The sequence below is a fragment of the Electrona antarctica genome (genome assembly GCF_951216825.1).
Source record: "Electrona antarctica genome assembly, contig: scaffold_73, whole genome shotgun sequence".
Lineage (NCBI taxonomy): Eukaryota > Metazoa > Chordata > Actinopteri > Myctophiformes > Myctophidae > Electrona > Electrona antarctica.
The window spans coordinates 48,192-60,605 of record NW_027638626.1 but is presented as its reverse complement, the minus strand read 5'-3'; the positions used below and the strand labels follow the sequence as shown (position 1 = coordinate 60,605).

Sequence of the window (12,414 nt, the reverse complement as noted above, 5' to 3'; positions counted from 1 at the left end):
GTGGAGTAAAAAGTACTGAGATGTAGTGCAGTAGAAGTAAAAGTACTGAGATGTAGTGCAGTAGAAGTAAAAGTACTGAGATGTAGTGCAGTAGAAGTAAAAGTACTGAGATGTAGTGCAGTAGAAGTAAAAGTACTGAGATGTAGTGCAGTAGAAGTAAAAGTACTGAGATGTAGTGCAGTAGAAGTAAAAGTACTGAGATGTAGTGCAGTAGAAGTAAAAGTACTGAGATGTAGTGCAGTAGAAGTAAAAGTACTGAGATGTAGTGCAGTAGAAGTAAAAGTACTGAGATGTAGTGCAGTAGAAGTAAAAGTACTGAGATGTAGTGCAGTAGAAGTAAAAGTACTGAGATGTAGTGCAGTAGAAGTAAAAGTACTGAAATGATCCAGTGAAGTAAAAGTACTGAAATGATCCAGTGAAGTAAAAAATACATTAGAAATGTAGTTGTAGTTTACTGAATTAATAATGTCAACAGGCTCTTTGCTTTCAACGTCAAATGCAACACAATGGCGCCCTCTTGTGGTTCAGCCTAGTAAGTAGTAAGTACAGAAACAGCTTAATTGGCTGTTGGTAGCCTCGTCTTATTAGCTTTAATTATAACTATTATGTGTTTTATAGTTGTAGTAAAACGATTATTTAAAAGGTTACTTCATTGTTGGATGAATTTAAACAAAGAACCTTTTTCACAACAAATCAAATATAGAACATTTTTACACCATTTGAAAAGAATCCGGTCACTTCCTGAAGGTCCGGTTTCAGTGTCACACGAGAAGAACAACAACTTCCGGGTCGCAGTAACTCGTGACGGTGTTTATTTTGAGCGCTGCTACATTTAAACACATTGTATCTGTTTATGTATCTGCTCTCTGAACACATTATCTGTTTATGTTATTACTGTAACAGCAGCATGGTGAACCCAAACAACAACGCGCCAGACTAACTGGTTACTTTGTTACTAATTATAATTATAATGTAACATTTAGTTCTGAACTGAAACAAGTCGCAACAACAAGAAAACAACATGTGGAGAGTTCCTGGCTTTGTGGGCAGAGGTAAGAAAATACTACTAGTATTACTATTACTATTAATATTACTATTACTACTACTAGTATTACTATTACTATTAATATTACTACTAATACTACTACTAATTGATTTAAATATTTATTAACCGTTCGCAGAATTACAATTCAATACAATACATACTACAATACAAAGGCTGTTAACTGTGAGTGGACGACACCATAAAGCATTACACTTCTGCTCCTGTTCTGCTCTTTGGCTATAGCCTATTCGAAGTGTCTATTTGTACGTCTCTAAATGTTTTGATGAATTGAACAAGGTGGACCCTCTTGTAAACAATTGTGGCAGCGGTGGCCGAACGGATTGCGGAGCGGTCTTGATACCGGAAGGTCGCCAGTTCGAATCAGCGGTCCGACACGTTAAAGTGCGCTGAAGTGCCCTTGAACAAGGCATTGAACCACTACGATGAAATGTGTTCTATGAGCAGGGCCTGGCTGGAAACAAGTTCTTGAGCTTAGCCCAGATACCCTGGGTAAATATAGTAATCATTTCATTTCATTTCATGTGTAGCTGCTGCTGACCAATCGACTGCGATAAGCATTATGACAGAGACAGAGAGAGAGAGTTTTGATTGATTGATTGATTGAAGAATTTATTAACAGTTTGCAGAATTACAGTACATTTCAAGCACAAACTCAATACAAAGGCTGTTAACTGTGAGTGGACGACCCAATTAAGCATTACACTTGTTTCCAACAGGGTCCACCATGTTCAAATCATCAAAACATTTAGAGACGTACAAATAGACACTTCTATAGACAGAACAGGAATTCATCAAAAAGGAGGTAAAAAGGGAAAAGAAATATATACAGTGAGAGAATTGATATATAAATATAATGCACTCGTCTCTAACTCTCTCTCTCTCTCTGATCATCTTAAAGCTCACAAGGGCGGCATGATCATTGTGAACTTATGAGTTTGACTTTGGAGCTTGAATATATATTCGCTGGTGTGCAACACCTCTGAATGTCAGATAATTGCTCGTTTAGATTGATTCCACCTGCTTAAGCACCCATATTAGCATTTCAATGCCTGATCTTCATGTGTACAAGGGGACAGGCAACGCGGTCCACCCCCCACCACCCCCCGGACAGACAGGAAAACAGACGTGTTAAGGTGTCCGACTTGGATGGTTAGAGCAGCGCGATTACATACAAAGTCAATGCAAGCGAGAATTGCGCGAACGGGCGCGACCTGATGTGGCACAAACGGGACGAACCGAGGCGAATATATATTCAGGTCCAATTCCTCATGGGGGCCGAGATCCCTGGTCCAATTCCTCATGGGGGCCCTGGCCCCCTGGCCCCCACAGACTCTACGTCGTTGACTACTAGTATTACTATTTCTATTACTAATACTAATACTACTACTACTACTACTATTACAACTACTACTAATACTACTACTATTACTACTACTATTACTGCTACTACTGCTGTTACAGACCTGTAAGGGTCCATTTGGTTCGTCTGTCTGTCCATCCATTAGCATGTTGTCATATTAACGGGAATGAAGATGTGAATCAGTTTGAACTTTGACCTTCTGATGCCCCTCTCCCCCCCCACACACAGTTCTGACCCGTTGTCATGGCAACGCCCCCCTGCGGCTGACCCCGCCCCCCCACCAGGACGAGGTCTCCTCCCCCACGGTCCTAGTGCCCACCAGGTAACCCATGACCTCTGACCTCTTTATTTCTCTATGCACCGATCGTGTTCGTTCATTCATTCATGTTTACTCCTGTGTCGGATCGCTGGTTAGACTGGCATATACCGGTCACGTGACGGTAACCAGCCAATCAGAATCAAGTATTGGGACTACCTGTTTTAGAATATAGAATATAGAATATAGAAGATGGAAGATAGAATACATTGAAGTGTTCTTCTCTTCAGCTCCCAGAGAGGAGAATATAGAATATAGAATATATAAATACATTGAAGTGTTCTCCTCCTCCTAAATCTATATAAATACATTGAAGTGTTCTCCTCCTCCTCCTCCTTCAGCTCCCAGAGAGGAGACGATGGACAGAAGAAGAAACAGAGAAGGTTTCAGTTCTGCAACGCTGAGATCCCTCGTTACACTGCGCTGGACGCAGTGGGATGGGTATGACACACACACACACGCACGCACACACACACGCACGCACGCTGGACGCAGTGGGATGGGTATGACACACACACACACACGCACACACACACGCACGCACGCTGGACGCAGTGGGATGGGTATGACACACACACACACACACACGCACGCTGGACGCAGTGGGATGGTTATGACACACACACACGCACACACGCACACTGGACGCAGTGGGATGGGTATGACACACACACACGCACACACGCACACTGGACGCAGTGGGATGGGTATGACACACACACACGCACACACGCACACTGGACGCAGTGGGATGGGTATGACACACACACACACGCACGCACGCGTGCTGGACGCAGTGGGATGGTTATGACGCACGCACACACGCACACTGGACGCAGTGGGATGGGTATGACGCACGCACACACGCACACTGGACGCAGTGGGATGGGTATGACGCACGCACACACACAAGCACGCACGCTGGACGCAGTGGGATGGGTATGACACACACGCACGCACGCTGGACGCAGTGGGATGGGTATGACGCACGCACGCTGGACGCAGTGGGATGGGTATGACGCACACACACACGCACGCGCGCTGGACGCAGTGGGGTGGGTATGACGCACGCACACACGCACGCACGCTGGACGCAGTGGGATGGGTATGACGCACGCACACACGCACGCACGCACACACGCACGCTGGACGCAGTGGGGTGGGTATGACGCACGCACGCTGGACGCAGTGGGGTGGGTATGACGCACGCACGCACACACGCACGCGCGCTGGACGCAGTGGGATGGGTATGACGCACGCACACGCACGCGCGCTGGACGCAGTGGGATGGGTATGACGCACGCACACGCACGCGCGCTGGACGCAGTGGGATGGGTATGACACGCACACACGCACGCGTGCTGGACGCAGTGGGATGGGTATGACGCACACACACGCACGCACACTGGACGCAGTGGGATGGGTATGACACACACACACGCACGCACGCTGGACGCAGTGGGATGGGTATGACGCACACACACGCACGCTGGACGCAGTGGGATGGGTATGACGCACACACACGCACGCTGGACGCAGTGGGATGGGTATGACGCACGCACACACACACGCACGCTGGACGCAGTGGGATGGGTATGACGCACACACACACGCACGCGCGCTGGACGCAGTGGGATGGGTATGACACACACACACGCACGCACGCTGGACGCAGTGGGATGGGTATGACACACACACACGCACGCACGCTGGACGCAGTGGGATGGGTATGACGCACACACACACGCACACACGCTGGACGCAGTGGGATGGGTATGACGCACGCACACACGCACGCACACTGGACACAGTGGGATGGGTATGACGCACGCACACACGCACGCGTGCTGGACGCAGTGGGGTGGGTATGACGCACACACACACGCACGCACGCTGGACGCAGTGGGATGGGTATGACGCACGCACACACGCACGCACGCTGGACGCAGTGGGATGGGTATGACGCACACACACACACACGCACACTGGACGCAGTGGGGTGGGTATGACGCACGCACACACGCACGCGCGCTGGACGCAGTGGGATGGGTATGACGCACGCACACACGCACGCGCGCTGGACGCAGTGGGATGGGTATGACGCACGCACACACGCACGCGCGCTGGATGCAGTGGGGTGGGTATGACACACACACACGCACGCACGCTGGATGCAGTGGGGTGGGTATGACACACACACACACGCACGCGCGCTGGATGCAGTGGGGTGGGTATGACACGCACACACGCACGCGTGCTGGACGCAGTGGGATGGGTATGACGCACGCACACACACACGCACGCTGGACGCAGTGGGATGGGTATGATGCACGCACACACACACGCACACTGGACGCAGTGGGATGGGTATGACGCACGCACACACACACACGCACGCTGGACGCAGTGGGATGGGTATGACGCACGCACACACACACGCACGCTGGACGCAGTGGGATGGGTATGACGCACGCACACACACACGCACGCTGGACGCAGTGGGATGGGTATGACGCACGCACACACGCTGGACGCATTAACTCATTTATTCCAGACATGCTCTAGTATGTGAAGTCTGCCTGTGATATTAACTCATTTTGGATTAATAAATAAAATGCAGTTTTTTTTCTCCTCTGGTGAAAATCTGGAGGCTGCACGGTGGCAGGCTCTCATATGTGTATATATTTGTGTCCACCAGGGGGCAGCAGCAGTGATCTTCATGCACATGTGCAGAAGGATTCATTCCAGCTTCTCTGCAGGAGGTGAAGTGGTTCCTCTCGGAGTTTCCTCCTCCTCCTCCTCCTCCTCCTCCTCCTCTTCCTCCCTGCTGCAGCGATGTGGATACCGCCTCCTCCTCGACACCTGTGAGTCCAAACTGTAACTGAAACTCTGAAAGGATATATTCAAAGATTCGAGGCACATTTTCACGATTTTTCAAAAATAGCAGACCTACAAGTTCATAGCGCGGCACCGAGTAGATCTGCTATTTTTCAATAGCTAAAGTATAACATAATGCTATAAACACTGTTGGTGACAGTTATATGGGTCACGTGGTGTTGCGTGCTACTAGCCTACGTCACTCATAGTAAAGTCAGCTGTTCGCGAGGCGGCATTTCATGAATGGAAGGAGAGAGGGGGTGAACGGGGAAAGGCCAACTTTGTTGACCGCAATCACTTTACTATGCTATGATTCACTGTGGTAATGAACTGTTTTAACTTTAATAAAATATAACAAAGCAGTACTCTGGCCTGGAGCAGTGATTCTCATGCGACTAAAGCAGCGAGTCTGACAGCTAAACGTTTCCCCGCTTTAGCCTCTCGGCGTCTTATACGTTTATCAAGATAGACGCCATACATTTGTCAACGAAAAGTGACACAAAACGTAAGGATTGGAGCCACAGAAGGACCCGACAAGTCACACTTTGGACGCGGAGCAAACGAGCAATGCACGACAAAACAATGGTATGATCAATCACACATCAAGGACCGGAGCGCATCACAAATGACAGGCGGTAACATAACACAAACAACCCGACCCATTTTGTTCTGCTGTTGACTCATAGTGGCTTATTTGGAACAGTTTGAGCTGGATCCGCCGCCGAGTGTCATTTTCTTGAATACGCTGTGGATGTGTGTGTGGCCCGCCGGGCTAACGTAACCTATAAATTATAGGTTACGTGTCAACGTAACCTACGTTGTGTGTCAACTGTCAAACAATTAACGTGCGCTGCTGTTTGCGATCGCCGATCGCTGTGGCTGTTTTATTTGGCTGACTGGCCCGCATTGTATCCTCATTGTGACTCTGTGTCATTGTATCCTCATTGTGACTCTGTGTCATTGGATCCTCATTGTGACTCTGTGTCATTTGGATCCTCATTGTGACTGTGATCCTCATTGTGACTGTGTCATTTGGATCCTCATTGTGACTGTGTCATTGGATCCTCATTGTGACTGTGATCCTCATTGTGACTGTGATCCTCATTGTGACTGTGTCATTGGATCCTCATTGTGACTCTGTGTCATTGGATCCTCATTGTGACTGTGTGTCATTTGATCCTGTGTCATTGGATCCTCATTGTGACTCTGTGTCATTGGATCCTCATTGTGACTCTGTGTCATTTGATCCTCATTGTGACTCTGTGTCATTTGATCCTCATTGTGACTCTGTGTCATTTGATCCTCATTGTGACTCTGTGTCATTTGATCCTCATTGTGACTCTGTGTCATTTGATCCTCATTGTGACTGTGATCCTCATTGTGACTGTGTCATTGGATCCTCATTGTGACTCTGTGTCATTGGATCCTCATTGTGACTGTGTGTCATTTGATCCTGTGTCATTGGATCCTCATTGTGACTCTGTGTCATTGGATCCTCATTGTGACTCTGTGTCATTGGATCCTCATTGTGACTCTGTGTCATTTGCCTGTGCATTCAAGATGAGTGGAACAAATGTTTCAACCGTTGGGAAACAGGACAAGGAAAAAAGGAAAATAAATCTCACGGAAAAGGCTCTTGCAAATAAAATTGAATCAATTCAAAAGGAACGCAAAAGGAAAGTAGACGAAATAAAGTCTTTGACAACCTCTATCCAAGACCAAGTCCTTAAAGGACAACCTCTATCCAAGACCAAGTCCTTAAAGGACAACCTCTATCCAAGACCACGTCCTTAAAGGACAACCTCTATCCAAGACCAAGTCCTTAAAGGACAACCTCTATCCAAGACCAAGTCCTTAAAGGACAACCTCTATCCAAGACCAAGTCCTTAAAGGACAACCTCTATCCAAGACCAAGTCCTTAAAGGACAACCTCTATCCAAGACCAAGTCCTTAAAGGACAACCTCTATCCAAGACCAAGTCCTTAAAGGACAACCTCTATCCAAGACCAAGTCCTTAAAGGACAACCTCTATCCAAGACCAAGTCCTAAACGTTTCAGTGGTTAAAGGACAACTTGATGTTTTGATCCAACGTCTCACACTTCAAATGAACTGCATGCCTCTTTAATGCCTCTTATCCCATCTGATGAACAAGGAAAGCAAAATGAAACAAACATACAGATGGTCTCATTGAGGATGTTATGATGTTAATGAATGGTTCTCAAAGGTTAGCAAACATACAGATGGTCTCATTGAGGATGTTATGATGTTAATGAATGGTTCTCAAAGGTTAGCAAACATACAGATGGTCTCATTGAGGATGTTAATGAATGGTTCTCAAAGGTTAGCAAACATACAGATGGTCTCATTGAGGATGTTATGATGTTAATGAATGGTTCTCAAAGGTTAGCAAACATACAGATGGTCTCATTGAGGATGTTATGATGTTAATGAATGGTTCTCAAAGGTTAGCAAACATACAGATGGTCTCATTGAGGATGTTATGATGTTAATGAATGGTTCTCAAAGGTTAGCAAACATACAGATGGTCTCATTGAGGATGTTAATGAATGGTTCTCAAAGGTTAGCAAACATACAGATGGTCTCATTGAGGATGTTAATGAATGGTTCTCAAAGGTTAGCAAACATACAGATGGTCTCATTGAGGATGTTAATGCCTGACCTCAGCTAGAGGCTCATGACAGGCCTAATGAAAGCCCTGTGCAGCATGAAGATGCTGAGGAGGAAAATGGAGGTGTGGGAATTGTGACTCAGTCACATCAAGTTGATGATGCTCAGGAGGATGTTAGACCATGTGACAGCATATCTAATATAAGCAGCAAAAATGGTTCAAAATCCATAAGGTCAAGAGTGTCCTCAACTACATCTGCACGTGTCATAGCCGAGGCCGAAGTGGCTGCTTTAATGGCTCGGCAAAAGTTGCTTCAACAAAAGCATGCTCTTGAAGATCAAGAAGCCCAAATAAGAAAACAAAAGGAACAACTACAGTTTGATTCAGACATGGCCGCATCTGTGGCAAAACTGAATGTCTTAACACAGCGAACGCTAATCGCGTATCAATACGTTATCAATTAGGGATGCCAAACGACTCATATTTGGCCAATCGATAAATCGAGGCCGCAAATCGACGAGTCGATCGACTTTTTTTCCTATTTATTTTCCATTATTTTTTTATTTTTGTTGTTGCTGCGCAGCAGTTGAGGAGAACGCAACTATGCATTCCTTTAAGCAACACAACTTCTCCAGCTGCATCCATATGTTTAGAATTTGCATCAATGATCAAAGCCCAATAATAAAAAATAAACTTTATTTTGTAAACAACGACACTGAAGGAGCAGCGGCGCTATCGGCTGCTATGCTATCAGCTAGTCCCAACTCAAGTGTCTGCAGCAGCCTGTCACAAGTCCCGTAATGAACTGATACGAGACGCACGTTGTTCCGTATTTTAATGTCGGGTCGGGGAATAAATACAGTATGAATGACGGCGGGATTTATTTGACAACGCTGTCCTGCTTTCTTCACGAGAAGAGAAGAGCGCTCACAGCTCAGAACAGAGCGGACCTGTCTTTGAGCGTGAGCAATGAGATGCGACCCTGGGGTCTGGGGGCTCAGAGCTGCAGCCATTGGCTCATGATACGAGCACACGCCCAATGGGACAGAGCATTCAGTGTTGCTAAGATACCCTTCCCCTTCACCCCACACCCTTGGACGATGGCGCTCTAACTGCAGCCAGGGCATGCATGTGAGGAGCGCAGCACAGCAGTGTCACACAGACAAACACGTACCTCTCCCATTTGGAAAACATTTGAAACAGTAAAGTTTATAACGTTTTATAATAAGCCATTACAAAAAAATAAAAAATAAAATAAAAACGATTTTTCGACTCATACGTTTTTGAGTCGCGGAAGGCATGAGTCGAAAATCGAGTCGATTTTCAACTTTTTTCAACATCCCTATTATCAATTAATCAAACGTCCGGTGCGAACCACGTATCCATACGTTTTAATCACTTTTAATCGCTTTAACACCCAATCATCTTCTGCTCCTGAAAGTCAAGCCCAGTTTACCACCTGGCCTGTTCCACAAGGAGGACAGCTACGCACGCAGGAGATGGAAGCAGGTGCAATACATTTCGGATCTCTTCTGGAAGAGGTGGGTTAAGGAATACCTGCCACAATTACAGGAACGGCAGAAATGGACAAAAATCAAGCGGAACTTCACCTCCGGCGACATAGTGCTCATAATGGATGATTCTGCACCGCGTAATTCCTGGATCATTGGGAGGATTACAGAGACAATTCCAGATCGGAATGGACTTGTTCGACAAGTCCGGATCAAGACCCGGACCAGCCTTCTATGCAGACCTGTGACAAAGATCTGCCTACTTCAGGAGTCTATGGAGTCGTGAAGGCTTCACTCCTTTCTCCATGGATTTGGATTTACTTTTTCCCTGACATTTAGGTACTTGACTTTTTTCATGACTTCGTTTTGAATTTGCGTGGGGTTCGTTTCAAGACCTGCAATGAACTGTTTTTCAATATGAATTGAATCCATGCATTCATTATTACTGCCTATTGATATATAATAATTAGGGGCCGGAATGTTGGTGACAGTTATATGGGTCACGTGGTGTTGCGTGCTACGTAGCCTACGTCACTCATAGTAAAGTCAGCTGTTCGCGAGGCGGCATTTCATGAATGGAAGGAGAGAGGGGGTGAACGGGGAAGGTCCAACTTCGTTGACCGCAATCACTTTACTATGCTATGATTCACTGTGGTAATGAACTGTTTTAGCTTTAATAAAATATAACAAAAGCAGTACTCTGGCCTGGAGCAGTGATTCTCATGCGACTAAAGCAGCGAGTCTGACAGCTAAACGTTTCCCCGATTTAGCCTCTCGGCGTCTTATACGTTTATCAAGATAGACGCCATGCAAACACCAAAAGGGGTTCCCGCCCAAAATGGGTTAAGTACTGTACTTAACACTTTAATTATTTAACAACTTGAGGGCCCGGACCTATTTAATCCATTAATAAAATGTGCCCATTTATAGCGCCCGGACCACTTTTACCGGGGGACCGGAAGTTGTTGTGAATGTCTGTGTAGCAGCTAACAATAGCCACACCACTCTAGAGTCGATCGACAACAACGGGAGGTAAGAATAAATCTATCGCGACTAGCGACTGGACCGCGGAGCGACGTCTAACACAGCATCTTTTTTCATAATTAGATGATTTAGATCGCGAGTTATGAACGTTTTAAGATTTTCGTTTTCGTCCGCTAAACAGGCAGGGAACATTTTCGATGACGTGTCACTGTTGTGCAACACCGAGGATTGGGCAACAAGCGCTCCTAGGCTGTGGAGCGATGCGACCGGTTTTGATATCATTAATCTCCGTCGTTTTTATCAATCTCCGTCTCGGGCAACTGACCGTGCACTTGAACTTGGCGGATATCTCCGTCTGGGGCCCTTAAACTGTTAATCCATTACATTATAGTTAAGTTAAGGGTTATTTAATCCATTACATTATAGCACCCAGTCGATTTATAAACACGGACCAGATGTTATTGTGAATGTGTGTGTAGCAGCTAACAATAACCACACCACTCTAAAGTCGATCGACAACAACGGGAGGTAAGAATAAATCTATCGCGACTAGCGACTGGACCGCGGAGTGCCGTCTAACACAGGATCTTTTTTCATGATTAGACGGGATGAATTAGATCGCGAGTTATTAATGTTTTAAGATTTTCATTGTTGTCGGCTAAACAGGGGAGGGAGTTTTTCGATGACGTCTCACTGTTGCGCAACATCGAGGATTGCCCAACAGGCGCTCCCAGGCTGTGGAGCGATGCGATCCGTTTTCATATCACTAAACTTCGTCTTTTGGACAATACTTTGGGCGTTACTAATAGAAAGGATAAAGAACTTTGTCCTGGGCGCTGGGGGAGTTAAGTACAATTTTGAGGTATTTGTACTTTACTTGAGTATTTCCAATTCCCAGTACTTTTACTTCTACTCCACTACATCTCAGAGACAACATTTGTGCTTTTACTCCACTACACATATTTGAAAACTAGTAGTCTCCAAAGTAACTACTAGTTACTTTGGAGATTTTAATTTTGATTAGAAAACATACATTAATCACTACAACCCTATACATTTTGGCCATTTGAAAAAAGCCGATCTACAAGCTCACAATGTGTCGCAACGCGACACATTGTGAGCTTGTAGATCTGCTATTTTCAATTGATTTTGTACACATTTTGAACTTGTGAAGTGGGATATTCCGCACAATGAGTACTTTTACTCTTAGTACTTTAAGTACATTTTGATGCAGATACTTTTGTACTTTTACTCAAGTACATTTTCAATTCCGTACTTTTACTTGTAACGAAGTAGTTCTAAATTGCAGTATTGGTACTTTTACTTAACTTACTTACCTAAAACAATTAAGTAAAACACACGTCCTTCTAATGAATGTTAGACTGGTTGAAAACACACGTCTCTGCTTCTGGTGACTGATATTGTCCTTCTAATGAATGTTGGACTGGTTGAAAACAAACGGTTCTGGAAGATGTTGGCTTGATGGCCCGGGTATCGGAGGAGACCCGAGGCTTTCTTCACCCTCCCAATGACTGATTGTGGGGGTTAGCAGAGATGGAGTACTTGTAGAGAGGCTGGGGAATTGGGAATTGGCTTTACTAAATTGGGACTTGAAGGGGAGAAAATGTTTTTATTTTGTCTTGAAGGGCCATGTTTTGCACAATAACAAT

The 12,414-nt window shown here is 45.7% G+C and overlaps 1 protein-coding gene across 3 annotated transcripts in view; it reads left to right on the top strand.

The window, feature by feature from the left end:
- Positions 1–772: 772 nt before the first annotated feature.
- The window catches only part of dele1 (DAP3 binding cell death enhancer 1), a 37,409-nt gene continuing 25,767 nt past the window's right edge, over positions 773–12,414 (top strand). For all 3 annotated transcript variants that reach the window (XM_079530779.1, XM_079530780.1, XM_079530778.1), the window contains exons 1-4: positions 773–1,052; positions 2,655–2,748; positions 3,084–3,183; positions 5,441–5,606. In XM_079530779.1, the coding sequence (XP_079386905.1) occupies positions 1,022–1,052; positions 2,655–2,748; positions 3,084–3,183; positions 5,441–5,606 (391 nt within the window). In that variant the 5' untranslated portion in view covers positions 773–1,021. The remainder of the gene's footprint in view (positions 1,053–2,654; positions 2,749–3,083; positions 3,184–5,440; positions 5,607–12,414) is intronic.